Here is a 26,298-nt window from a genome sequence, read left to right on the forward strand (position 1 = left end):
ACTAGACACCTCACATAAAGGAGCCGTGAAGGACGGCTCCCAGGAAAGGGCCCTTCAGGCTGCCATTCATCCATTTGTCTTAAGAGACGGATGCATCTGTGGCTAGGTCTTCATTATGGTCTTAAATGTGGGGCAGGTGGTGACCATTCAAATCAACTAACGTGCTAGTGAAGTGTGTGAAGACAAACGTGGGTCACATCTGCCTTTTAGGGCCAGCCCAGGGCCATTTGGGAGGGGATGAGGTTGCAGAGAATTCCAGGGGAAAGAGGTCTTAGAGGCTGCGTCAGAAATAATAACTTTTCCCTGAGCCACACAAATGCGTCCCTTGTTCTGGCACTTCCCGTGCCAACCACAGGGTGGAGCTGTTTAGCAGGGTTACACCAAATTGGGAGCGACAGCAAGGGCTTGAGACGACTCCTGTGGAGCAAAGCAGGGGACAGCCTTTAGCAAACCACCTCTAGGCACCCTTGGGGGTGCTAAAGGGAGAAAACATCCTAGGGTGGAGACTCTGGAAGGGATGCGCCCCTATGCACAGCAGGTACTAGTGGGGTGCACTGGTTGGGTCTTCAGTGGTTCTCTGAGGTAAGCAAGAGCAGTCCCCCCCCCCCCCCCCCCCGGTTATTTGTACAACTAGGATTGAATTCAGGACCATGGAACTATATCCCGCCTGCCACCCTTTCTCAATTTTAAGGCATGGTTTTGCTTGCTAAATTAATCCAAGTCAACCTTAAACACATGATGCTCCTGCCTCAGCCTGAATAGCTGAGATTACAGGTGTTCACAACCATGTCCTGAAGTAGAACCCACTTTATAGATGTGAAAATCTGGGCCTTGAGACTATCGAGGTTATAGGACAGCAAGCCAATGCCAAGATGCTCAGACCCAGACACAGGGCTATGTGTCGAAATGGGCACAACGGCAGCACCCAGTTGTCCACTATGGACCCAGCTCTTAACCCAAGGTGTCATTTAACAGCCTATGGTGGCCTTGGGAGGGCATTCTGGGAAGAGGGAAGGGACTGGGCACCGGCCTTCCTTGTAGGGCCAGAATCATGTGAGCTGGACTTGCTACCCTCACTAAGGGAAGGGGGTATCATGGGCAGTAGCTGACTGGGTCCTGACCTTTTCCACAAAACTCCAGCTTTTGAGGTTACTGCCTTGAGAAGCTCTGAAGCCACAGTCATAGCAAGGTATGGGGAGCAGCGCCAGAAGCACCATGGTAGCAGAGGATTAGAAATGCATGCTCCTTTAATCCCAGCACTTGGGAGGCCAACAGATCTCTGAGTTTGAGGCCAGCCTGGGCAACAGTGTGAATTCCAGGACAACAGAGCTACACAGAGAAACCCTGTCTGAAAAAACAAAACAAAACAAGAAGAGCTTCTGAAAGAATCTAGTAACCATTGAGAACAATGGAAGATACCTTTGAGACCAGCCTGTATCACAGCTTCCTCCCAGCCGCTCGCAGGGGCTGGGAACCCTGGAAGCAGGCTGCTGTGTCCAGACTTGTCACCAGGGGCGCCAGAGCAGACGTTCTCGGTCTGCGAAGGTTATCTGTAGCCTGCTTGACGTTTGCCGGTGGGGTTTTTGGCCAATTGAGGATGAGAATGCGGAATGAATAGGGAATTGGCTCCACCCTCAGCCAAAGGAGTCCCGCCTCCCTTGCCTGACCCCTGCGCAAGGCATGCTGGTAGTCATGTGCTGTGCGCAGGCACACCCAGCTCAGGTTTATTCCCTTGTTTTCTCCCAACTTCGGTACTTCCGGTATATCGGTGCGCCAGTGTGCGCTTCGGGATCTTGGCCTGATTGTCCCTGAGCCTATATAGATGGACTAGACCCTGGCCTTTCCCGCTGAGCCGTCTGATTCACCCCGAGCTGGACATGCACGGGAAGCTGCTGCTGCTGGCCGGCCTCTATCTTGTGCAGGGTCTGCCCTACGGACTGCAGTCCAGCTTGCTGCCCATTTTACTGCGGGCCCATGGCCTCTCCCTGACACGTGTGGGCCTGACCAAGGGATTGTATGCACCATGGCTGTTCAAACTGGCATGGGCGCCACTGGTGGACAGGCGGGGCTCCCCTCGGCTCTGGTTAACACTCAGCACAGTGTCCCTGGGTCTGGTGTGTGGGCTTCTGGCCGTGTTCCCTCCCCCGCAAGCTGGGCAGACAGGGCTCCCCACCATCATGATGGGGCTGCTACTGCTGCTGAATCTGGGTGCAGCAGTGCAGGACGTAGCTCTGGACACGGTCGCTGTGCAGCTCCTGGAGGCAAAGGAGCTGGGGCCTGGCAACACGGTACAGGTGGTGGCATACAAGCTGGGGTCAGCACTGGCTGGGGGCGGGCTCTTAGTCCTCTTCCCCACCCTCTCTTGGCCACTGCTTTTTCTGCTCTTAGCTGCCACCTACTGGCTGGCTTCTGCCTTAGCCTGGGCTGCACCAGCCTTGGGACAGCTGCCTCGGCCTCAGGTCTCAGAACAAACCCCCCACACGTCCTATTTTCTACAAGATTTGCTGGCAGTGCCTGGGACCCTCTGGACAGCAGGCTTTGTTCTCACCTACAAGCTGGGTGAGTGTGTCTTTGAGTTCGGCAACGTCAAGCTCGGAGCCCTTGCTTCCCTAGGGCCCTGAAACCCACTTAGCTCTCAGCCCAGCCCTCCCCAGAGCTCTGTAGCTCAGTCTTCTCCCAGCTTCAGCCCCAGCCCACGGGTGTTACTGATAGAGCTTCAAATTAGCTGGGCTTCAAGGCCCAGCTTTTTCTAACACCTGGGGCCCATGGGCCTGGCTGGTTGGAGGACTGAGGCCCCAGGAAGAGAGAAAGGAGAGAGAAGGGGACCATCCTTGCTTATGGTCTCCTGTAGGTGAGCAGGGTGCTGGCAGCCTGTTTCCACTTCTCCTGTTGGACCATGGTGTTTCTGCCTCAGACTTGGGGCTATGGAGTGGCTTGGGCGCTATGACCTGCTCCATTGCTGGCTCCTCTCTAGGGGGAGCTCTGTTGGCCAGGCACTGGTAAGCACTCCCCAACCCTAATGTGACCCTCATCTCCACCGTCTCCCAGGGAATCTTACCATATTCAGTCTCCCAATTCCCACCCCAGGCAGCCTCTCTCCCTGTTGAGGTCAGTGCTGCAGCTACGCCTTGGGAGTTTGGCCTGCCAGACCGCTCTGCTTTTCTACCTCAGTACCCCAGGGGCCAGTCTGGAGCCTGGTACAATCATGAGAGGTGAGAGGTCAGTCTTGACGAAGGAGGGAGGGAGCAAGAGCCAGGGGCCCCACTGACATTTGCTCTTATAGGGGCAGCTTTGCTGAGCCTGTGTCTACAGCAGTTTCTGGGCGGTGTGGTCACCACGGCCACATTCACCGTGATGATGCACTGTAGCCAGTCGGCACCCAGGGCCCGGCAGGTAAGAGGGCAGGGCAGGGATGCCCGGGGGCTGCAGGGCTAGGGAGCCACCAGGTCCTGATCTGTACTTCCACCCCCAGGCCACACACTACAGCCTCCTGGCCACTCTGGAACTGCTGGGCAAGCTGCTACCAGGGACCCTGGCTGGAGTGCTGGCTGATGGCCTGGGCCCACGCCTCTGCTTTGCTGCCTTCCTCGTACTCTCGGGTCTTCCCATTCTGGATCTCAGCCTGGCACCCAGTAACCTGACCTGAGCTGCCATGCATGGCCTGGGTGGCTGGAACACACGAGATGTAGCCGTCCTCAAACTGAGGACTCTGTTGCCAGAAAGAACATAAAATTGCTTTTTATTTTGCACTTTGGTTTTGCCTAACGGTCAGTGATGGCTACGTCATTGCCTCGCTAGCACATGAACCTGACACCCTCAGTGTAGCGGCCACAGTCTGGCTTGCCCCATGCCCCACCATGTCGCTCTCCCATGGAGGACGGTCATCGGCTGCTGAGCAGGAGCTCTTCTGTAGCCAAGCGCATCAGGGCATGGAAGTCCAGATGTAGATACTTCCTCCAGAAACGCCGGTCCTGCCCGTACACCTGGGCTGGGTAGCAGGGACTTGCTATGATGGAGCAGAAACGTAGGCCTGAGGACTCGGCCGGCCCTAGCGCCCAGCTCCTCCCTGATGAAGGCAGCCCTGTGGTCCTCACCAATGCCGTGGAAGATGCGGGCCACAGCCCGTCCTGAAAACCTTTCCTCTGGCCGCACGGACAGGAGCTGACGGATATCACGGCGAATATGGTCCTCCCAGTCCTGAAGCTGTGGGGGGTGACATGTGACCTTCCTTGTGCCCCATGGTATCTGTCACAGAAAATCACACCCCAAGCAGCCCAAGAAACCTTGAGCCAGGCAGGGGTTGGACTGTGGGGTTGGGTTGTACGTGGGCATGTCATTATCCTTGGCTTTAGGAATCACCCATCTTCAGAGAGGTGGCACTTACCTGGTTCTGCTCAGGCTCTGGACCCAGCTCATCCTTCACAGTTTCCCCTTCCTCAAAGTAGTGGCTGAGCAAGGTCTTCAGCTGGCTGCTGCGCTCCTCATCCGACTGCTCTAGGCAGGGTCCACAGCTGGGAAAGGCCACACTGGGGACGAGACAAACCTGTCAGGAGTGCCCCTGGGGTTGGAGTGGGTGGCCTGGGCTCTGCCTACCTTCTTCCCACCTGCGAAAGGCCTTAGCTATCTGGCGGAGATGGGCCAGGGCCTTGTGTTCTCGAGCCTGGACTCGGCTGTACAGAAAGTCGCAGATCTGATCCTTGTCCTCATCTGTCAGGTCACCAGGACTGTGCAGGTGAAAGGCCAACTCGCTGAACTCCACAAGCACCCCTGTGCCCCGTGGTGCGCCTGTCAGCAAGTGTGTCAGTCAGAGGCGGCCAGGGGGCCAGCACAAGCTAGACTGAGGGAGGGCTGGGCATACCTTTCTTTGGTTCTTGGTCCCACTGCAGCTGGTGGAGAGCCTGCCGCACAGAGGCCAGCTCCCAGCCCATCGAGTCTGCCAGCTCCACCATGTCAAACTCTAAGGAGCTGCTGCCCCGACTTGTGTCTTTAGGTGGCCACTTGGCACAGCATGCAGCCAAAGGGGGACACCTGTGCCCAGGGGACAAAGGAGTATGTGGCCAGCAGCTCCAGTTCTTTGTCTTCATCCTTAGCCGGAGGTGAGATACGCTTACCTGTGGGCCAGAGCTTGCAGCTGGGCAGGGCCGCCAGGGCAGCGCAGACGGCAATGGGCATAGGTATAAGGCAGCAGCTCCAGCCAATGCCGAGGGTGTAGTTCCAGATAGCACAGCAGAGTCTCAATAGCTAGAGGCGGAGGAAGGCTCAGAGGCTGCTGATAGCCTCTCCCTGTACCCCATATCTTCTTGGCTCCTTACCCTCCTCTGTCATGTCCAGAGCCTGTACTGTAGACTGCACTGGGAGTGCCCGCTTATGGCCTTGGCAGGCCTGTCCCAGTACAGGGTGTGTTTGTTGGCAGTTGTGCCTCCGGGTGCATGTACAGGGTGGGAAGACACGCTGCACCAGCTTCTTCACAGCCAGGAAGTCAGTGCCATCAGCATGGGCGTGTCTGCGCAATTCCCAAAGGTCTTCACCCTGTGTTGAGACAGTCATATGCATACAGTTTGGGGCTAGAATGGCAGCTGCAAGGAAAACAGGATTGCAGCTGCTGGAACTGAAGTGGCATAGCATAGGAAGAGCGTAACCCCTGGGGAGACGGGGTGCCAACCTGCGGCTGCAGGAACAGGTGACAATGGGCGGGCTTCCCATCACGTCCTGCACGACCGATCGCTTGCACATAGCTCTCGAAGTTTGGAGGCAGTCCCAGGTGTAGCACAGCCCGAACATCTGACCGGTCCAGCCCCATCCCAAAGGCTACTGTGGCCACTACCACCCGCAGGTGGCCTTGCATGAAGGCCTGTTGCACTCGTCGCCGTTCCTGGTTGCACATGCCAGCATGGTATGCTTCAGCTACAGCCTCAGGGCCGCAACCTTTAGAGAAGGTGCACAAATGGTTAATGGAACCAAGAAGGCATGCAGAAGAAAGGGTCCCTGGGGGCCAAACCCTATACATGCCTACCTCTGGGCCTTGGATCTCTCACCGTGGACAGGCAGGTCCGGAGGAGTGCAGCCACCCGTTCTGTATCCTTCTGTCGATGGCAGTAAACGATAACAGAGTCCAGGGCACGGAAACGGCCACCTTGCAGCAGAGTCACCAGAGCCTGGCGATAAAGAGCGATTAGCATGGCAGGTCGTGGGCGTCTGCTGGGGCCCCTGGGATGCACATAACTACCTGGTCTGAATCTCGGTCCACGGACACAGAGAGGTGCAGATTGGCAGGAATGGAGGCCAACCCACTGAGCTCAGGCTCTTCCACTATGCCCAGGTGCTGGGCCACGTCACGTGCAGTGCTCCGTGTGGCCGTGGCTGTGAGACCCAGAAAGCAGCGCACACCCATCCGTTCCCGAAGGACCTAAACCGGGGACAGTGCTGAGTCACTTACCCGCCTGGGTCCCAGTCCACCTCCACCCTGACCCCAACAAAAGCTCACTTTGCAAACACGCAGGTAGCAGGGCCGGAAGTTGTGTGACCACTGAGATAGGCAGTGGACCTCGTCAATGCAGGCAAAGGCAACTGGAGGCAGCTGAGAGGCATCGGGGAGGCTGGCAGGGCCCTTAGCCCCACACCTGACCAAGGCCTCAGGGGACACAATCAGCACCTGCACCTGGGCTGCCTTTACCTGAAGGGAAGAGGGCTATGGGTACTGCCCAGAGGGATGCCCACTACCACCCATCCATGGGGCCCTCCTGACCTTTTTCAAGACAGATTCTCGCTGTTTCTTGGTCATACCTGAGTGGAGGCAGGCTGCCTTCAGACATGGAGGCAGGTCAGACACCTGTGAATGCAATCTGTCACAGCCTAACACAGCTCAGTCTCTGCCCCTACTCAACCCTCTGGAAGGAAAAGCATCAGATGCTGGGTCCTGGGAGAAAAGTTCAGAGCTGGCCACCTATGGACCTGCGCACCCTGGAGATAAGGAACTAGGTGATAACATTGGGCACTAGGCTGTGCTACCCTTAGGAAGGTCGGCTGGCCCCTGGTGTGTTCGGGAAACGAGAAGCATCCAATGGCATCAGAGGTGTCACTTTGCAGACTTTCCAGGTACTAAGCCTGTCCAATACCTGGTCATCCATGAGTGACAGAAGAGGAGAGACCACCAGTGTGAGGCAGGGGCTTCGCTGGGCATACAGCAGTGCAGGAAGCTGGTAGCACAGAGACTTGCCAGCACCCGTGGGCAACACCAACAGAGTGGAGATGCCTGGACAGGACAAGAGGCAGCTGTAAGGCTCAACTTGCCAGACACAGTTTGGTGCAATTCCTGGGCAGTCACACCTACCCGAAAGAATCCGCATGACTGCACGTTCCTGACCAGGGCGGAAGGCTTGGTGCCCTAGCTGCTGTAGGGCCTGAAATACCTCAGCAGGGGTTTCTGTGGACACAGATGTGGTGGTTTGAATGAGAATGGCTCCTACAGGCCTCCATAGGCTCATGTATTTGCATGCTTAGTTCCTAACTGGTGAACCATTTGGGAAGAATTAGGAGGTGTGGCCTTGTTAGAAAAAGTGTGTCAGCCGGGCTTCATCCCAGCACTCGGGAGGCAGAGGCAGGCAGATCTCTGTGAGTTCGAGGACAGCCTGGCCTATAAGAGCTAGTTCCAGGACAGGCCCCAAAGCTACAGAGAAACCCTGTCTTGAAAAAACAAAAACAAACCGGGCGGTGGTGGCGCACGCCTTTAATCCCAGCAGAGGCAGAGGCAGGCGGATCTCTGTGAGTTCGAGACCAGCCTGGTCTACAAGAGCTAGTTCCAGGGCAGGCTCCAAAGCCATAGAGAAACCCTGTCTTGAAAAACCAAAAAAAAAAAAAAAAAAAAAAAGTGTGTCACTGGGGGGTTGGCTTTGAGGATTTCAACAGTCCAGGCGAGGTAAAGTGTCTCTGTCTCTCTGCCTGCCGATCAGGATGCAAAGCTCTCAGCCACTTCTCCAGCACCATGTCTGCCTTTCTGTTTCTCACCAAGATAACAGACTAAGCTGCTGAGATGGTATACAAGTCCCAGTTCAATGCTTCCTTTTCTAAGAGTTGCCTTGGTCATGGTATCTCTTCACAGCAATAGAATAGCGACTAAGACATGTGTCGGGAAAGACTCTGAACCATTAAGTTTCACTCACCTGCTACCTGCCCCAGGAGCCCTGGGGGGTAGAGGGGCAACACTGGGCAGGGAGGACAGGGCATCTGTAGCTTTAACCCATCGGGTTCTGTGTCCTGACCTGCTTGGATAGGCAAGAGGGTGATGTGGGGGCACCAGAATCCACAGACCACCCTGGCCGTGGCCTCTGGTCACATGCACCCATCCCCCTCGCTTACCAGAGAGGCAGGAAGGAGAGGCTGTCGTCCGTGCTCCTTCTTCCAAAGCAGAATCGGGCTGTTTGTCTTTCCTGCCACCTTCCTCCCGGAAGGTCAGGGTGGAGCCTGGAGCAGAGTGAAGAGCTGGCGGAACCTCCTGTTTGCATAAGTAATTCTCTAGCCCCCTTCTGACGGTTCAATGACCCAGCACTCATGGCAGAGGCTTACCTGCCTGGGAGCACTGCGATGCCCAGTGCCCAGACTGCCCGCACCGGAAACAAGTGTCCTTCGCTGTGGCTCTGGGTCCACTTCCCCCAAACTGCTCCCTTTTCTTCTTCCACTTTTGCTTCCATACCTGGGGAAGCCCACAGGGATGACTCAAGAGGGAGATGGGAAGTGAGGAAAGGCCGGCCTGCTCCACTCAGCACGTCTCACCTGCTTCCGGAGAAGCCTGCCTCGACTGGCCCCAACTCGCACATAGCACTTCTGTTTCATGTTGAGTCGAACGTAGTTCCCCCTGTCCAGGGAAGCTGGTCGAGGGGAGAGGTGGAGGCGGGCTGTGTCCTTTGCCTTCTCTGTCTTGGCCTGCTTTGAGGAGCGGGGCTGAGGAGCATTCACTTGTGCAGGTTCTCCTGGAGGCTCTTTCTCATGTGCTATAGTCCTGGCTCCCTCAGATAGCTGTCCTGCTGGGCTGCTGTCCCGGGCTTGGGAGAAGTCCTCAGAATCCTTACTCCACTTCCTGTCTTCATCGTTGCTGGGTGTGGGACTTGGAGGCTGTAGGGCCAGGGCATCGGGGCTCTGTGACTTTTTTTCTGAACGAATACTAGGATCAAGGACATTTGCCTTGCCTGACTTCTGAGGTTGTGACTCCTTTGCATCCAGGTCAAGCCCACAGGCATCGGGAACCTCTAGAAGGTCGGAAACTCTGGCCTGACACCGCTCTAACCAGCCAGGGTCTAGGGAACTCAGCCGAAGGCTCAGGGATGCCTGAAGCTGTTGGAGCTGGCCTAGCCTTGGCTGGGGCTCAGGAAGTTGGGGAAGTACGTCATTGGTTTCATCTGGACAGGTCCTAGGGCCTGGTGGCCTTGGGGTGGTCACCGTGGACAAAGATCTCTTCTGAGGCTGGAGTTTTCGGCTCAGGGTTGGCCTAGTCTAGGTTGGGGAAGAAAGAACAGCAAGTAGGATCTCAGGACCCTGGGCTCTGCAGACGTCTGGGGCAGTGGGACAGACAAGAAGCTGACAGTGAGGTCCCTGTGAGCACCTTAGGAGCCGAGTCCCACTTACTGCAGGAGCACACGTGTGTGTGCGTGAGCGTGTGTGTGCATGAGCATGTGTGCATGCTGTAAAGAAGGGTGGACGCAGAAGGGCCCTAGCAAACCACCCCAGAGCCAAAGGCAGTTTTGGGCTCACCTCCACTTCTTACCTGTAGCTTTGCGTTTTTCAGATTGGCTTTGAGCCTTTCCCCATAGTCTTGTACTGAACTCAATGGGCCCTGCCTGAGGACAGGCTGTGTATTCTGGGTTGCAGCTCGATTCAAGTGGGGACCCCAGCAGCTTGGCTCCTGTGCCTGCAGTAGACAGTAGCGGACTAGACCACGTTAAAAGGTGATATGGGCACAGAAGTGCCTCCAAAGCTTCCCCTCAACCCACACGGGAGGGGCTGGCCACCAAACTCCACGGAGGCATGGCTGCAATAGCTCTTGGCTCCAGCCGTTTGACCATACACAACGTTGACTGGGATCAAGGGCCAGTATACCTCCTCAGCTGCCTCGGAGAGAGACTGCTCTTGGCTGCGGTGTCCGTCGCCAGCCTGGCGCACTGCATGCTTTAGGTTACGGTACTCACGGTAGAGCGCTGAGAAGGCAGGGGTCGGGGGTCAGGGCTCACCTACTAACCTTAGCCCCGTCCCAGGCCCGCCAGCCCAGCGCTCACCGCGGGTCTCCTCGGGGGCCGCCTCCACGTCCTCCTGGGAGAGAAGTTCGTCAGCCACAGGCTGCGCCTGGGTCCCCACCCACCGCCCTGTCCGTGCCCCCAACCCCACTTCACCTGCGCTGGCCGTCTCCCGTGCAGCCGTGCGAAAGCGCGTTCCCACTCCTGCAGCCGCGCGCGAACGCTCGCAAGCCGTTCCATGGCAGTCAGATCCTGAGTCTTGAGCATCTCCCGCCGCCGCTGGGAAGTGTCGTTCTGCGCCAATGGGAGCTGGCGGCGGGCGACGCCAGGCCGGGCGGCCAATTCGCTGAGCCCTGGAGGGGCGGGCCCTACCGTGTTACGTCATCGCAGCGCGCCACTTCTGCGCGGCGCTGGGTGAGGCTAGCGGAGGGACTGGAGGCATTGGTGGTGGGGGCGGATGGGCGGATGAGTTGGGGCCGTTGGGCTGGGATCCGAGCCCGGCCCAGAGACGGCAGCTGTAAGGGTCACGGCACTTGGACGGCTGGGCCGACGGGGCCTGGCGCTTGAAGGCCCCGGCTGCAGCGGATTCTCGGGAGGTGCCGCTGCGCGGGGATGGACCCGAGTGAGCCCCGCCAGCGCAGGGCGACTTAGGGACGGGTGAGGATGTTCTGGACCTTCAGGAGCATGCTCGTCCGGGTTAGTTGAGATTCTGGGCTTGATTCGTGAAGGATCCGGGCGTGCACATCTATGTGTCGCACCGCAGAGACCGCTCTCTCCTGTGTGCGGCATTATGCCCCCTGAAACAATCTTTGCTTGGAGGCCGGGCCGACTGCTTTGCTCTTATGACAGGTGCTCGATCGGTTTGTCCTGTCAGCGAGGCAGTCCTCGCGAGATTACCCTAAGGTACAGCCAGATCGAGGGTAGTCATCCGGGGTTTCCCAGGGACCTGTCTCTTAAGGACTTGTTCAAGGTGTGAGAAGTAAGCAAGCCCCGGGGTTCTGCAGTCTTTCTGCTCCCTACCCCTTGTCCCGTGCTATAACTCTGGGCAAGCGTAGGTCTTAGTTTTCCAGTCGGTTACAGGGTAAAGGCTGTAATGTGGTTCTGAGGGTAAGGTGACTGTATCAGGAATCCTTCAACCTCAGGGGTCTTTTGCGTGGAATGCTTTGACGGCCTCTGCCTGGATCTTTTAGAATTATGTGAATTTAAGACTTGGTGGTCTCTGTGCAATGATTGCTCAGTGAAGTTGGGATTCCCAAATAGGAGGCAAAGACTACAGACGGTGACAGTTACTTTTCCTCAGGGATTTCTGTGCTTGGTTATACCCTAGAAAACCGTTATCTCGAGCCTGGTGGTGGTGGCGCACGCCTTTAATACGAGCACTCGGGAGGCAGAGGCAGGTGGATCCCTGTGAGTTCGAGGCCAGCCTGGTCTACAAGAGCTAGTTCCAGGACAGGCACCAAACTTAATGACCTTGATCTCATAGGCTGCACAGCATCTGTGCTCAGGATCCTTTTTGGAAAACTAATCCTGGCACTTAGAAGCTGTGCTTAGATTTCCTAAAATCCAGGGGCATGCCTCTTGTATTGATGGGAAGAGAGGCCCGGGGTTTATTTTACTTTAAAATATTTACTTTCCCTTAGATTCGTACATCTATGTCTGATTGTATGTGCACGCACTGTGTGCATAAGGAGCCCTGTGAGACCAGGAGAGGACATCCCCATCAGGTCCCTTGGAACTGCAGCTTTTGGTGGCCATGACACCCCACATGGGTTCCATAAACCAAACCTGGGTCTTTTGCAAGATCAGTAAATGCTCTTAACCCCTGAACCATTTCTCTACCCCCAGTCTTACAAACAGACAAACAAACACCCAAACCTGTTAAAAGTCGAGCATTGGGCCAGCCAGCCAGTGGTCTCCAGGGACTGTCCTGTTTTCTGCTGGCTCCAATTCTGGCTGTTTTTACACAGGTTCTGGGATCTGAAGTTTGGTCCTCACTTTTGTTTGGCAAGGATCATACAAAGTTATCCCCCAGTCCCTCCCTTCCTTTTATTTTTGAAGATAGGATGCTATTGTGTATGGATAAATAGATTAGGTGGACCTTGAACTCACCAAGATCCGCATGCCTCTTGCTTCCCTTAGTGCTGAAATTGAAGGTGTATGACTAACTCCATGCCTAGCCCTGATTTATTTATTTATTTATTGTGGTTTTTCAAAGCAGGGTTTCTCTGTAGCTTTGGAGCCTGTCCTGGAACTCACTCTGTAGACCAGGCTGGCCTCGAACTCACAGAGATCCACCCCTCTCTGCCTCCCAAATGCTGGGATTAAAGGGGTGCACCACCACCTCCCACCTTTTTTTAATGTGCCTTGGTGTTTGTTTGCGTGTATGTCTGTGTGAGGGGCTTGGATCCCCAGGAACTGGAATTACAGACAGTTGTGAGCTGCCACGTGGGTGCTGGGAATTGAACCCTGGAAGAGCAGCCAGTGCTCTCAACAACTGAGCCATCCCTCCAGTGCCCTTATTTCACTTTTGAGGAAGGATTCCTGAGTCACATTTGTGACTTGAGAGACCTAAAGTGTCGATGCTGGGCCCCGCAGAGCAGCAGCTGTTTCCAGAAGGCCACACGTGAACGAGCAGGTTAGTGACAGTGCGCCACTGCTTATGTTCCGCTTGATGGCTCGGTTTCCCCTAGGAACTTTCTAGAAATTACCCCTGCCAGGTAGGATGGCACATGCTTGTAATCCCAGAAGAGGCAGGAGGATTGCCACAAGTCCAAGGCAAGCCTAGGCTACGAAGTGAGACCCTGTCTCAAGCCAGACAAAGAAGCATTCCTTCTTGCACCTCCTTCCACGAAGTGCCAACTCTGCTTCAGATAGCGCGATGGGCTTTTGTACCATGGACAATTTGGAGAGGGTGTGGCCTGATTTGATTTGCCCGGGGTTTCTCTTCCCTAATTAAGATCCCTCTCCTGCAGGTGGCTGTCTGCCCAACCCAGCGCCATGCACACGCTTGTGTTCCTCAGTACACGGCAGGTGCTTCAGCGCCAGCCAGCTGCCTGCCAAGCCCTGCCCCTGCTGCCCCGGGAGCTCTTCCCCCTGCTGTTCAAGGTGGCCTTCATGGACAAGAAGACAGTTGTGCTGCAGGAGCTGGTGCACACATGGCCCTTCCCACTGCTGAGCTTCCAGCAGCTGCTGCAGGAGTGTGCCCACTGCAGCCGCACCCTGCTGCAGGAGTGTGCCCACTGCAGTCGCACCCTGCTGCAGGAGCGGCTCAGCACAGAAAGCATGCATGCTGTGATCTTGGGGTTGACTGCCCGGCTTCACACTCCAGGAAAGGAGACTGGCACGCAGCCCCTTTGCAGGTACGCATTTGTCTGAGGGGCCCACAGGCTAGGAGTACAGAGAAGATTCACTGGGTTGGCTCCAGGGTGGTCCTGAGGTGAGAAGGAGCGCAGGGTGGGAATAGCCATATTTGTTGCTTTGGTGCAGGCGGCTGGGAGGAAGGTAGGCCTTGGCCCCTCATTCCCTGCCTCTGGCCATCCTTGCTCCCAGGAAACATGCATTGCGGGTACTGGATATGACTGGTCTTCTGGATGATAGTGTGGAGCAGGATCCTGGAACCATGAGCATGTGGGACTGCACAGCCGCTGTCGCCAGAACGTGCATTGCCCAGCAGCAGGGCGGGACTGCTGAGCCAGGGCTGTCCCCGGTCCCCGTGGAAGTTCGTGTAGACCTTCGGGTGAACCGGGCTTCCTACACATTCCTTCGTGAGGCACTCCAGAGTAGTGTGGACAGCCCCCTGCGGCTCTGCTGCCGGGACCTCCGGGCTGAGGATCTGCCCATGCGCAACACTGTAGCCCTGCTGCAGCTTCTAGATGCAGGCTGTCTGCGCCGGATAGACCTGCGCTTCAATAACTTGGGCTTGCGAGGCCTGTCTGTCATTATCCCACACGTGGCCCGCTTTCAGCACCTAGCCAGCCTGAGGCTGCACTATGTGCATGGGGACTCGAGGCAGCCTTCTGTGGATGGCGAGGACAACTTTCGCTACTTTCTGGCGCAGATGGGCCGCTTTATCTGCCTTCGGGAGCTCAGCATGGGCTCCTCTCTCCTTTCAGGCCGGCTGGATCAGCTTCTCAGGTGAGTAGTTCCCACCATGGCTCTGTCCCCTCTCTGTATGAGGACTCCTTGGCCTACCCACCCATGACCCTTCTGTAACCCCTTGTCCCTGCAGCACCCTGCAGAGCCCTCTGGAGAGCCTAGAGCTGGCCTTCTGTGCACTGCTGCCCGAGGACCTGCGCTTCTTGTCTCAGAGCCCTCATGCTGCCCACCTCAAGAAGCTGGATCTCAGTGGCAACGACTTGTCAGGCAACCAGTTGATCCCCTTCCAGGGTCTGCTGCAGGCCGCCGCAGCCACATTGCTGCATCTCGAGCTGACTGAGTGTCAGCTTGCTGATGCCCAGCTGTTGGCCACACTGCCCACCCTGACTCGATGTGCCAGTCTGCGCTACCTTGGTCTCTATGGCAACCCTTTGTCTATGGCCGGACTTAAAGAGCTGCTCCGTGACTCGGTGGTACAGGCCGAACTGCGCACTGTGGTGCACCCCTTCCCTGTGGATTGCTATGAAGGCCTTCCTTGGCCACCACCCGTATCTGTTCTTCTGGAAGCCTCCATCAATGAGGAGAAGTTTGCCCGTGTAGAAGCTGAGTTGCACCAGCTGCTGTTAGCTTCAGGCCGTGCCCATGTACTCTGGACCACTGACATCTATGGGCGCCTGGCTGCAGACTATTTCCGCCTGTGATCCCTAGGGTCTTGATGAGGTCAGGTCAAGCCCTGTGAGACTCTGCTAGAGGCCTGACTCAGAGGCTTTCCTAGGCCACTGGCTGTACCTCCAGTCTCCCGCTTTGTATCTGCTCCCAGTAGCGGCTGACTGTTGCTATCTCAGGAGGGGCACTCCCCTACTCCGAACGGCGGCACCTGACTGCCCTCCTGGGATGCTCCCTCTGCAGAAAACAGCAGTCCTTGGGCACATCCCGTGCCCTTAGGAGTGCAGCGCACTGGGGTGGTTAGGATGGTCGACTTCAGGTAGTAGTCTTGGGAGTAGTACCCATGCAGTCTGGGGCCTTATGCTGCACATCCCGCCTGGCATCTGAGGCACCCTATTACCTGGTCTGTAGGGTGTGAGCAAGGTACAAACGTGCAGTATCTGGAACTTGAATTCATTTTTTTGTTTGTTTTGTTTTTTTGGTATGTGTGTGTCTGTCTTAATTGGATGGGAAAGACTTCCCCCTATGTTTCTGGTGTTGCCTCATCACAAGGTGCAAACTATTATCCAAGCTATTGCCCCATTTCCTCACTAGGTTATCCCACTATTCCTATGGTCCAGAGCCAGGGCGAGCCGCCAGAGCTGCAGCTGGGGACACCTTATCCATGGCCCCTAGCATTCACAGACCCATGATTCCCGACCTGACGACCCCAACACCGCGCTGTAGTGCGACTCCCGACCTGAAGGCTCCAACACACAGCGCTGTTGTGCGGCTTCAACTTTACTAATGAACAGGTGCGGGGCTGCACCGGCCAATCCCCGGTGCCCACGTCATTGACACGCGCGGCGGACTTAGCAATGGATCTCATAAGCGACACGTGGAGGGAGGCGTAGCCCAGACTTGAGCCCTTCGGGAGGGTTTTGTTCTGGCGCCTCCTCAGGCGGTACCTCAGCGAACAGGGGCTTGGAACGGTCGATGACGAACATCTCGTGCCCGCGTTCATCTCGGAGTTCCTCGAGCTGCGCAAAGGTGCAAGGCCCGTCTGAATAGTCGTTGACGAACAGTGTGCCTTCCCCCGGCGGCGCAGGCACCTTTTTCCGCCGGCGTCGGCGCCGGCAGATCATGGCAGCCAGCAAGAGCGCAGTGAGCGCCAGCAGCGCGATGGCTGCCGCGATCGCTGTCTGCGTTGCTAGGCCCAGGGCGCGGAAGGCCATGCTACCCGCCTCGTGCCGGGGCTCGTGTCCCACAGGGCGTGTAGCCGGGGCCTGCAGGGCGGGTGGCTGCTGTGACTGCTGCCGGGACGCGTTGACCAGGAGATGGAAGTGCACACGCGCTTTGCCGCCAGCATTGGCGGCCTCGCATTCGTACTTGCCGGCGTGAGCCAGTGTGATGTTGGTGAGGAAGAGCATGCCGCTCCCGGTGTCACGGGTCGCATGCCCACCCAAGCCTGATGTCCCACCTTCCAGCTGGGCTTGGGCTTGAGGTTTGCCATCACGAGGCTGGGGCACCTTTCTCCAGACCACCAGGGGCTGTGGGTATCCCGATGCCTGGCAGGCTACCTGCAGGTCCTCCCCCAGGTTAGCTGTGAGCTCCGGGGGCTCCACGTTCACAGAGGGAGGAATGCAGATGAGGCTGCCACCAGATACTTCTAGTAGACTCTGAAGCGCCAGGCGTGGGGGCTCTGCACATGTGATCTTCTTGTCTCTGGAGCTCAGCAGCCGGCGGCCCCCCTCTTTGATCCAAGAGCCTAGCCAGTGAAGGGCACAGTCACATCGCCACGGGTTCTCTGTGTAGGCAGAACACAGCCTAGGTAGAGAGATGGTTCTGCTGATGCAGACAGGAGCCCCTTTCCCCCTCTTACAGATACCTATGGAGTCCCAGACCCTTACCACCTCTTCCCTCAGTCCAAGTTCCTGGGGGGAGGGGTGACCCCAGTTCCTGAAAGAGCATCCGCTTCTCTGATGTCCCATTGCAAGTCTCCATGTCCTTGCATATTCCAGCATCACTGAGACCCTGTTGTCAAAGGTACTCTCCAGTTTCTGCCTGCCAGCTCTGATGAGAAGCTGCTATGGCCTCAGCTCTGCTAAGTTACTCTGTGGAACTGGTACTTGTCCTCCTTACCCCGGTGCATGAGCTGGTAGCGTACCAACTCTCCCCGGTGGTCCCTTACCAAGGCTGAGGGCTCTGGTGTGACCCTGCAGAGGAGTGCTCAGGTTGCCATAGTGAAGCAAGACACAAAGGGAGAATTACAGGGACCTGGAAAGGGAGGCAAGTCTCCGTAGGATCTGGCTGAGTTCACCAGGTGAGATTACTGCACGGTTAACCTTGAAGATTGCCAACATAACAATATTCCTTTTAAATATAGGAGAATGTTAAAATGGCAACAAGCCATACTTAAGGCCTAGCATATATAAATATGATCTTCAGGAATGACCTTACTCCTTTTGTAGGTAATTTCTGGGGGAATCACATGACTAAACCTTTGTTTACAGTAAGGCCATCTTCTCTGGCAACCCTTGCTTCCTAGGGGTTTGCGCTATCAACTGTAACCCATCCAGTGCAGAGGAATCACCCTGTGATCTCACTTAAGTTTTGATTGTTTTCCAGACAGGGTTTCTCTGTGAAGCCCTGCCTGTCCTGGAACTCAATTTGTATACCAGAGCTTTGAACTCAGAGATCCTCTTGCCTCTGTCTCCCGAGTGCTGGGACTAAAGGTTAGCACCACCATACCCAACTCACTTAGGCTCTTTAAACCATCCTTTGAGATGTAATTTTTGAAGTCATCAAAACCAGATGTTAACGTCCCCTTTAATAAACTCCAACTCAGTCACATCTTGGCTTATTCTAAATTCTTTTCTTTTTCGAGACAGGGTTTCTCTGTGGTTTTGGAGCCTGTCCTGGAACTAGCTCTTGTAGACCAGGCTGGTCTCGAACTCACAGAGATCCGCCTACCTCTGCCTCCTGAGTGCTGGGATTAAAGGCGTGTGCCACCACCGCCCAGCCCTGAATTCTTTTCTGCAGTGAAGAACCTGGTTCTGGCCGGGCGGTTGTGGTGCACACCTTTTTTAATCCTAGCACTCGGGAGGCAGAGGGAGGTGGATCTCTGTGAGTTCGAGGCCAGCCTGGTCTACAAGAGCTAGTTCCAGGTTCTCCCTATTGGTGCTAGAAGAGACCCTTGCTAAAGGAAGAGTTACCTGTGAGGCGCAGGACTTGTAGGCTGCTCAGAGGCTGCAGGGCCTCTCTGCTGATGGTGCCCAGTTGATTCCTGCTGAGGTCCAGCAGGGCCAAGGAGGAAAGCCCAGCCAGGGCCTGGTCCTCCAGTAACTCAATGCTGTTTTCTTGAAGATGCAGCTCCTGCAGTCGCTGAAGTAGGGACAGCAGATCGTCAGGCAAAAAGGCCCTAGGAAGCTCGACAATATTGATTTCTCTCCCCCAGCCACTCCCACCAGAAGTGCGTTTATTGACATCACAGCAAGATCCCGCACTTAGGGCAGTTGTCGCTCACCGGCAGGTGCAAGAAGGTGAAATCCAGCAGCTTCGCCAGCTGGTTTCCAGCCAGGTAAAGCACGCGTAGCTGGACCAAGCCCACAAATGCACCGCCTCGCAATCCCCGAAGCCGGTTGCCGGTGAGCGCCAGTTCAAGCAGGCGCGGCTGTGCACGGAAGGCACCCGATTCCAGCGCCCGCAGGGTATTGTTGTGCAGGTAGAGGTGGCGCAGGGCAGCGAGAGGCGCCAGGGCGCCTTGCTCCAGGTGCGCGATGCTGTTGTCTTGCAGAAACAGCGTCTGAAGGTTGTGGGGACGAGAGGATTACTTCACTGTGGGGCATGTCCCACTCCCGTGGCGTGTCCCATCCCACTTGCCTACCTCAGCACCCTAGTGACCTTCCACCTCACCTCTGAGGCTCACACAATCTTTTCCATTGCGGTGGGCACTTGTAACCCACTACTCCAATCCAAGACCCTCCAGTCCCACATAGTGCCCACCTGCGTCCCTGGGGGGATTCCCGGTGGGACGACACGCAACCGTAGGGCGCCGCACTCCACAGTGGCGCTGTAGCAGCGGCAGGCAGCGGGACAGCCAGTGGCTCGGGGCGGGAATCCAGGTAGCAGCGGCAGCAACAGCAGTCCCAGCAGAAGCAGCACCGGGGGAGCCCCTGGGGCCATTTCCGACGAGCCCCACCAGGAAGCTGTGGCTTCCCCAAGGCCTGGACCCTGATGGGATGCGCCTCCTGAAACAGGTTAGCAGGCCAGTGCTAACATTATCCAGCCTGTGCATGAGCAGGAATGGAACGCCAGGCATTGTGGGTCATACTCTTAATCACAACATTGGGGAGGCTGAAGCAGCAGGATTGCTGTGAATTCAAGGTTAGGTCTAAGCAATATGTTCCAGGCCGGTCTGGCTGAACTGTGGTGAGACTTTGTCTCAAAATACAAAAGTAAGAAACAACCAATTAACGTGGTGGAAGTCTACATACAATCCTTGTGTAACTTTTGAAAAGTTACAAACAGCACTCAGGAGGCCGGGGAAGGCAGATCTCTCTGAGTTGAGGCCAGTGGATCAAGGCTCCATAGTGAGACTCTGTTTTAAAAAAAAGCCTAACTTCTTCTCTTGGTAAAATTTGTATGAGGGGGGCTGGAGAGATGGCTCAGTGGTTAAGAGCACTGACTGCTCTTCCAGAGGTCCTGAGTTCAATTCCCAGCAACCTCTGTGCCCCGTCAGAAGAGCAAAGATACTACACGACCTTGACCCAAATGACCCCACCTTAAGGTTCATTTGTCATGATTGGTGATGCTTGGTGCAGCCCGTGATCCTCCTGTTGTAGGGATGGAGGTGAGTGGAGAGCTTACTTAAGAGTTACGATTTTTCCTCAGGTAACTCATACGGCTTATTTCCTTTTAAATAAATAGGGTCTAGTGTGTTTCTCTGGTTGGCCTGGAATTCATTATGTGGACCACAATGGCCTCCAAACCCAGAGTGCTGACATTAAAAGCCTGTGTCACTATGCCCAGCTTACTTCTAATTTTGTTTTCAAAAATTTTTTTCATTTAAATTTACTTATTTTACATGTATGAGTGTTTTACCTGCAAGAATGTGTGTGCATCTCATACGTGCTTGGTGCCCTCAAGATCCCCTGGAACTGGAGTTGGGATGGTTCTGAACACATATGTGCTAGGAATCAAATCTGGGTCTTCTGGAAGAGCACCAGTGCTCTTAACCCCCCCCCCCTTTAGACACAGGGTCTTTCTCTTTATGGCCCTGACTGTCTTGGAACTCTATGTAAACCAGGCTGGCCTTGAACTCATAGAGATCCACCTGCCTCTGCCTCTCTAGTACTGGGATTAAAGAGCTGACCCACCACACCTGGCTGCTACTTCTAATTTTTTCCCTCTGGAGTCAGGGTTTCTCTGTGTAACAGGACTGACTGTCCTGGAACTCGCTCTGTGGCCCAGACTGGCACTGAACTGACAGAGATCTGCTTGCCTCTGCCTCCTGGGTGCTGGGATCAAAGGCGTGCGCCACCACCACCCGGCACTACTTCTAATTTTTTTTTTTTTGAGTCAGAGTCTTGCTATATAGCCCATGTTATACTTGAACTTGAGATACTATTGCTCATGCTCCCAAAAGGCAAATGAACAGGTGTGCACTATCACGTCTAGCTTCCTCAGGTAATTCTCTAGAGAATTGAGGGATAAGCCAAACAGGAGAATCAGTTCAGAGGCCTAGAGTCTATGCCCCCCCAAGCTGGTTCCAGGGGGCCTCTATTTTGGGAGTATTTGTATGTACTAGCTGGGATGTGGGAGGAAGCCTTAGGCCACAAACTGCTCCCCCCCCTTTCTCTCTTCCTTCTGGGAATTGGCCTCGGTATATCCTGCACACTAAGCACAGACTTAGCACACAACATCCTAGTGAGTTACACTTCTATTGTACCAACTGGGTATCTAGCTCCCTAAGTAGAATACAGGAGCAGTGACCTCTGAAACTATCAGGAAGGGCATTCTACAGCAGTTTGCAAAATGTATCTGTGACCTAGGCGCACAAGGACTAGGGTAGGGTTCTAGGCGCAATGCTCAGTTTTAACGGTAGTGCCAAGGCAGAGAAGCCCTCTTTTCTAAAGTTAAGGAGGACAGGAGCAAGGGCGCACTGTTTTCCTCATCTGGCACAGTCTACCGTTTCGCACCTGCTTATTCTCTACGTCTCCTTGCTGTGCGTCAAGTTGAACTGTACTAAGTGGCCTTGGTGTTTGTTTCAATTTCGCACCAACTGTAAGTCATTTAAAGTCAATAGAGATGAGGCAGCAGAGCAGTAGTTTTAATGGAATAGCTTTGGCGCAGGCAAAGGCAGTTCCTAGATATCTCAGGACACGCGGAGCCCCAAGAAGCTGGGACATCTGCAAGGCTTCTGGGTTTAATTTCCTGGAGCACGAATGGCTGGTTGGTCCCTGGCTCCAGGCATTGCACATCTGTCCAGCTTTCAGTAGCAAAGCCTTGATCTGTGCACTGGGAATCAGAGCTGCTGCTCATGCGGTCGCCCAGATGTGCATCAGCGCAAGACAGCCACGACAGGAATGGGGACCCCTTACTAGATACGCCAGAAATCCTTTTATCAGGATATGGCAGGAGGAGTGGGGCGACAGTCTCCTGAGGGATCATCTAGGCGGGAAGAGGGTGGGAGGAGAGGAGCCCTGGATCCTCCCTCGGGCGCAGCGCGGAAGCCCCAGCTGAGGTCTCTGGCAGCCCTTGAGATCAGGCGCTTTAAACCAGCACTACCTCCCCTAACCTACCCCTCCCGCCCCAGTGGGTCCGAGCCTGCTCACAGAGGGCGTGGTTTCCATCCCTCTCCCCACTGCCAGAGAGCTTGACCTTTCCTTGGTGCAGCAGTCAGAACCTAAAGGGTCCCGATCCCGCCCCCGAGCCTGGTGACCTTGGGCCAGGACCCCCCCCCTCACCTGCTCCAGTGGCGAGCGACTCCCCGCGGTGCTTGCGGCTGCTAGACTGGAGAAGCGGCGGGGGGGTGGGCGCGCACGCGCACCGGCCCACGCGCGCCTTGCGCCTGCCGCCCAGCCTGACGTGACCAGAGCAGGCCAATCCGTAGGATGCAAGACCGGTTGTAAGGGTTAGAGGTGGCGGAGAGGGGACCGCTGTAGAGACCGAGAATAGCGGGGCCGCACCAGAACCTTGGACAGCGCCAACCTAACGAGGCCCAAGGCGCAACTCTGCGCGCACGCGCACTCAGTCACCGGCGTGCAGGTGACTGGGGACATTTGGGTCGACCTGGAAGTCTGGGACCGAGGGGTAACCTGCGAGTACTACGAAGCCCAGTGTTTGCCCTAACCCTCCCCACCCAGCCCCAGCTGGAGGCTCAGGGCGGCGGGGCAGCGAGCAACAGCGGGGCCAGATCCATAGTTAGGGCGATGCGGCGACCTTGCCAGTGCACGTGAGAGGGAACCGTGGGTGATTCAGGTCCGTACTCGAAGCAAGCGCTGAGCTCGAAGGCCAGGGCCGAGCGCACTAGGCCCACGCCGCCTGCGCGCTCCGGTGCCGGGTGGTACAGGCGCCCGTTGGCCGCCAGGGGTAGCAAGCGAGCCGGCTCAAAGGGGATGGCCAGGGCCTCGCCGCCGCCGCAGTAGGAGAGGCGAGGGGACTCGCTGTCGGGGGCCAGCAGGTGCGTGAAGACCACGGGCCGGTCTTCACAGCGCAGGAAGTTACGCTCTCTGCCGCAGAGAGAGAGGAAGGGGAAGGAAGCCTCATAGCGCCCGCTGTGGTTAGGTCTCAGCCGGGAGAAGAAAGTGACCAGGAACTGCAGGTCTGTAGGAAGAAAAAGGCGCGACTGTTCTCGCTGGTGACCTAGCTCCCCAGACAGGCTCCTCTCCCTGGGGCACACCAGCACTGGCGGGAGACTGCCGGCCCCCTTGGGGCTGGGGGCTGCCCGCGGAGTGGGGGAGCTGGAGACCTGGCAGGGCAGAGGGAGAGAGGCTTGAGGGAGCTGCGCAGCAAGCAATACCTTTGAAGCAGGTGATAAAGTTCTTCATTTTGGAGTCATCCAGGAAAAGCTGCGGACAGAAGGGACAGACAGTGGACAATAAATCCTGAACAGAAAGCCCCAAGCCCAGTGTTGTGTCGCTGTTCTTGCTTTTCTGTGTACGGTGTTCGAGGGGGCATGTGTCAGGGCCCCGCAGACTTGGCTCACGCCTACATACAGGTTTCCCGCGCGGCGGCCCCCTCGTCCCCCTTTCTAAAGCAGGCTTGCGGGCCGCTGGGCTCCAGCAGTTGCGAGCCTTCAGCTCTGGGATTGGTGCTTGCAGGCTGGGGGTGGGGCGGGATGGCGATGCCGTGGAGGGGGCAGCCTCTGGGCTTTCGGCTCCCAGCCTGGGCTCTGAAAGTCAGGTCCAACACCACACGTAGCACCCGGCCCTAGAACTCTTCCTCGCCCGAGGCAGCTCCCTCAGGACTCCTCCCTGGCACGCGCCAGGCACACCTGGCCCTGGTGATCCACGTAGTAGAAATACTCGCGGGTTCTGGGCTCCGGGCTTTGGCCCTGTGTGTAGGAGACACGTTCGTCCCCACTGCAGGCCCGAGCTCCCTGAGATCTCGCCAAGGCTAGAGCCAAGTTACGCAGTGACCTGCAAGGCGGCCACATCCTTCCACACCGGAAACAGGTCACACAGTCGGCGCTGCGCCGGATGCTTTGGGTTCCGCCGCCGACAGCACGTGCTCGGCGGGGCGGGGCGCCCGGAAGGAGGCATGCTATGTGGACCCCGCCCCCCACCCTTCACCGCACCCGAAGTAACCCGAGGCACAGGCAACCAGAGTGTGCATTTGAACTTTATTCACACGGAGCGTTGTCGCCTCGGTCCACACGTCGGAGAGAGCGCCTGCGGCCGGGCCGCTGGAGAGGTCCAGGACCCGCCCCAGAGAGCTGCGGGCCTCGGTAGGGCGGGACTTTTGTTTTTAATAAATAAAAACAACTCTAAAAATATATATATATATATATATATAAACGGGAGAAATGAAGCTTGACAACTGTTGGAAGTCAGATTCCAGAATGGAAAACGCGGACGAGTCCCATCCGCACGCCGCCCGCGTGTAGTTTGGTCAGAGGCCGCGAGGTCAAAAGGTGGTGCTAACTTGCTCAGCGCGAGGACGGCAATGGCAGTTCAAGAGATAAATAGCATCTGGTTAAAACTATGTCCTTAGCAAACTTAGTTCTGACATCTGTCGTTCTATTTATATCTTTATACACAAGTAGGCTGGGTGCGGGTTAGATTCTGGACTCACACCAAAAACAACCCCCCCAAAACAAACAAACAAAAACCTCTCGCCCTCCCCCACCCGCCCCAAGAACGCCTACCTAGCCCTGGCCCCACCCCACAGGGCTTTGGTGTGGGGTCTCCCCTTGCACAAAGACCTTGAGCCATCAGGACCAAAGGCATTGGGTCGACAGGACCGTGTCCTAGCGGTGGCTAGCACAGCTCTCTAGAGTGCCTCTAAGTCTCCTTCAGGCCCCAGCTAGAGGCCCCTAGACTAGGGTAGGAGGGATCAGGGCAAGAGCCTTGGTGGCAGACTGCCCTGGAGAGGGGACGAGGTCGTGTTGCCCTGAGCAACGCGGCATGTGCTTCGGCCGACCAGGAGGGCAGTGTCGCTCGGCTCCGGCAAACAGAAGGCACTTCTCGGGGCTGGCCTGCGGTCGGCTGGGCGAGCCGGAGCCCGCAGGAACTGGCCGCGAGATATGGCGGGCTGCTTTGCCCAGGAGGGTCTGGGGGCGGGGCAGGGCGGGCGTCTGGCGGGGCTTGGCATGCTGCCTCGCCGCTGGGACCTTCCCTCCCACCTCCCTGGGTGTCACCCTGGCCGGTGTCCGTAGCCCGCGTGCTATAGCACGCCTTCCATGAAGCTGGTATCTAGATGCTGAATGAGCACTCTCAGAAAGGACATCTCTTTTCGCGTGTTCTCGAAGATGACGCGTGGGTCATCCGACTGACAGCGCAGGCAGTTGGGTGCCATGACCATGGCCAGGTTGCTGACGTCCATTTTGGTGACGGCTACGTTGGCTGGCTGCACGAACACCTAAGTGGGGGGAGCGGAGTAGGGAGAGGAGAGCGAAGTGGAGGGTGGGCGTGGCTATTAAGGGGTTGGTGGGGAAGGTGGATTGGGTAGGGTGAAAGGTGAGCATTGGCGTGGCATTAGGTGCAGAGCAAGCGTACCTGGAGGAAGCGAATGAGGTAGCACAGCACCATACGGTTGATGCGCGGTAGCGCGTGCACCACGGCCACTGCAGCCTCCGGGCTCTCGTAGTGCGCAATGCATTGTTCGTAGAATTCGTGAGGAATCAAGGGCTCCTCCAGCTCCCGATACCACAACTTCAGCAGCGATGCTGAGGGTGGGAGTGACTTAGAGGGTGTTGATCTGGGGGCCCCTAAGCCAAGCATCCACCAGAGACCACATCCAGAGACATAGGGTGTGTGTACTATGTGTGAGGGTATGGAGCAGGCTGTTGAGACTGAGCCCAGATCCCAGAGACACTAGCTGATGGAGAACCTGGGATCAATTTTGGTGGTATAGGTGTGTGTCCACAATGACTACAAAACAGAATTTCTCAGAAGGGTTGTGCTCAGAAGGAGCTGTCAAAAAATGCCCCAGGAGCTGTGGGCTGGGCTGCTCTGCAGGGGCAGAACCCTGGGTAGGCCAAGAACACTGGTAGGTCCAGTGGGTGGGAGGATGTCTAGAAGTGATGGGGAGACATCACTTCACTAAGAAATAGTTTCCAGGGGGTGAAAGAGGATGGTGAGATGTAGCCACAGAAGGACAGAGGGACAGGGCCATAGGGTGATCCTGGGGTGGATGACTGGACAGGGATCCCGGCCTGAATGGTGATCTACTTTCTGGGATATGCATGCAGGCCAACACCTGCCCAGCTGTTAAGTATGTCTGGGGCTCACCAGGGACGTGGGGGTCCTCCAGGCCTGTAGGTACCTTCCACTGATCCACCTGCAACTTCAGGGCATTCACCTCATCAATGTCACCAGGGACCCTAGAGAGTATAGCCAAGACTCAGACTAGAGGAAATCATCTTGCCCTAGTGCTGGAGTTTGGAGTGGCAGAAAGCTTCAAGGTTCCACCAACCTGATTCTCTCATGTAGGGTGGGGTGACTTAGGACCTTGTTGCTCTTTTGGGGGCATCCTGCTCTATACATTTGGGTCAGGGGTGTGAGATTCTCCTGGGGCCATTCTCCCTTCATGGACTCTGCTGACTTCTCTGTGTAGCTGTCTCCCTCTGCAGGCTACGAAAGCCCAAATTTGCAGCCCTTGGCTTCCCTGC

The 26,298-nt window shown here is 56.4% G+C and overlaps 6 protein-coding genes across 10 annotated transcripts in view; 2 read left to right on the forward strand and 4 right to left on the reverse strand.

Moving 5' to 3' along the window:
* Positions 1 to 1,062: 1,062 nt before the first annotated feature.
* Mfsd3 (major facilitator superfamily domain containing 3) lies at positions 1,063 to 3,749 on the forward strand. The gene is made up of 5 exons (XM_057792741.1): positions 1,063 to 2,559; positions 2,852 to 2,999; positions 3,088 to 3,212; positions 3,284 to 3,393; positions 3,473 to 3,749. The coding sequence occupies exons 1-5, from the start codon at positions 1,878 to 1,880 to the stop codon at positions 3,644 to 3,646; spliced, it is 1,239 nt and encodes a 412-aa protein (XP_057648724.1). The 5' UTR covers positions 1,063 to 1,877; the 3' UTR covers positions 3,647 to 3,749.
* Recql4 (RecQ like helicase 4) lies at positions 3,721 to 10,639 on the reverse strand. Its single transcript, XM_057792744.1, has 22 exons — positions 10,380 to 10,639; positions 10,266 to 10,299; positions 10,090 to 10,187; positions 9,758 to 9,901; positions 8,770 to 9,486; positions 8,563 to 8,689; positions 8,356 to 8,460; positions 8,160 to 8,258; positions 7,331 to 7,423; positions 7,116 to 7,252; positions 6,746 to 6,829; positions 6,485 to 6,673; positions 6,227 to 6,406; positions 6,014 to 6,155; positions 5,663 to 5,925; positions 5,313 to 5,529; positions 5,112 to 5,241; positions 4,859 to 5,028; positions 4,605 to 4,785; positions 4,385 to 4,526; positions 4,095 to 4,203; positions 3,721 to 4,006 (listed from the first exon to the last, which is right to left on the reverse strand). Exons 1-22 carry the CDS (start codon positions 10,488 to 10,490, stop codon positions 3,882 to 3,884), a joined length of 3,597 nt encoding a protein of 1,198 aa, XP_057648727.1. The 5' UTR covers positions 10,491 to 10,639; the 3' UTR covers positions 3,721 to 3,881.
* Positions 10,640 to 10,641: 2 nt separating this feature from the next.
* Lrrc14 (leucine rich repeat containing 14) lies at positions 10,642 to 15,431 on the forward strand. 3 transcript variants are annotated; one of them, XM_057792740.1, is made up of 4 exons: positions 10,642 to 10,880; positions 13,196 to 13,582; positions 13,773 to 14,357; positions 14,452 to 15,431. In XM_057792740.1, exons 2-4 carry the CDS (start codon positions 13,221 to 13,223, stop codon positions 15,017 to 15,019), a joined length of 1,515 nt encoding a protein of 504 aa, XP_057648723.1. In that variant the 5' UTR covers positions 10,642 to 10,880; positions 13,196 to 13,220; the 3' UTR covers positions 15,020 to 15,431. The 3 variants fall into 3 exon arrangements, with proteins under 3 accessions (XP_057648723.1, XP_057648721.1, XP_057648722.1); XM_057792738.1 differs by having other exon boundaries at positions 10,642 to 12,858; positions 14,452 to 15,429; XM_057792739.1 differs by having other exon boundaries at positions 10,642 to 10,919; positions 14,452 to 15,429.
* Positions 15,432 to 15,624: 193 nt separating this feature from the next.
* Positions 15,625 to 22,000, reverse strand: Lrrc24 (leucine rich repeat containing 24). Its single transcript, XM_057792737.1, has 5 exons — positions 21,932 to 22,000; positions 18,969 to 19,213; positions 18,490 to 18,768; positions 18,179 to 18,347; positions 15,625 to 16,770 (listed from the first exon to the last, which is right to left on the reverse strand). Exons 2-5 carry the CDS (start codon positions 19,146 to 19,148, stop codon positions 15,836 to 15,838), a joined length of 1,563 nt encoding a protein of 520 aa, XP_057648720.1. The 5' UTR covers positions 19,149 to 19,213; positions 21,932 to 22,000; the 3' UTR covers positions 15,625 to 15,835.
* Positions 22,001 to 22,329: 329 nt separating this feature from the next.
* C17H8orf82 (chromosome 17 C8orf82 homolog) lies at positions 22,330 to 23,652 on the reverse strand. The gene is made up of 3 exons (XM_057792743.1): positions 23,461 to 23,652; positions 22,987 to 23,035; positions 22,330 to 22,790 (listed from the first exon to the last, which is right to left on the reverse strand). Exons 1-3 carry the CDS (start codon positions 23,620 to 23,622, stop codon positions 22,345 to 22,347), a joined length of 657 nt encoding a protein of 218 aa, XP_057648726.1. The 5' UTR covers positions 23,623 to 23,652; the 3' UTR covers positions 22,330 to 22,344.
* A 149-nt stretch (positions 23,653 to 23,801) lies between these two features.
* The window catches only part of Arhgap39 (Rho GTPase activating protein 39), a 100,818-nt gene continuing 98,321 nt past the window's right edge, over positions 23,802 to 26,298 (reverse strand). For all 3 annotated transcript variants that reach the window (XM_057791577.1, XM_057791575.1, XM_057791576.1), the window contains 3 exons: positions 25,919 to 26,010; positions 25,184 to 25,353; positions 23,802 to 25,046 (listed from right to left, as the gene is read on the reverse strand). In XM_057791577.1, the coding sequence (XP_057647560.1) occupies positions 24,852 to 25,046; positions 25,184 to 25,353; positions 25,919 to 26,010 (457 nt within the window). In that variant the 3' untranslated portion in view covers positions 23,802 to 24,851. The remainder of the gene's footprint in view (positions 25,047 to 25,183; positions 25,354 to 25,918; positions 26,011 to 26,298) is intronic.

This window comes from Chionomys nivalis, chromosome 17 (assembly GCF_950005125.1).
Source record: "Chionomys nivalis chromosome 17, mChiNiv1.1, whole genome shotgun sequence".
Lineage (NCBI taxonomy): Eukaryota > Metazoa > Chordata > Mammalia > Rodentia > Cricetidae > Chionomys > Chionomys nivalis.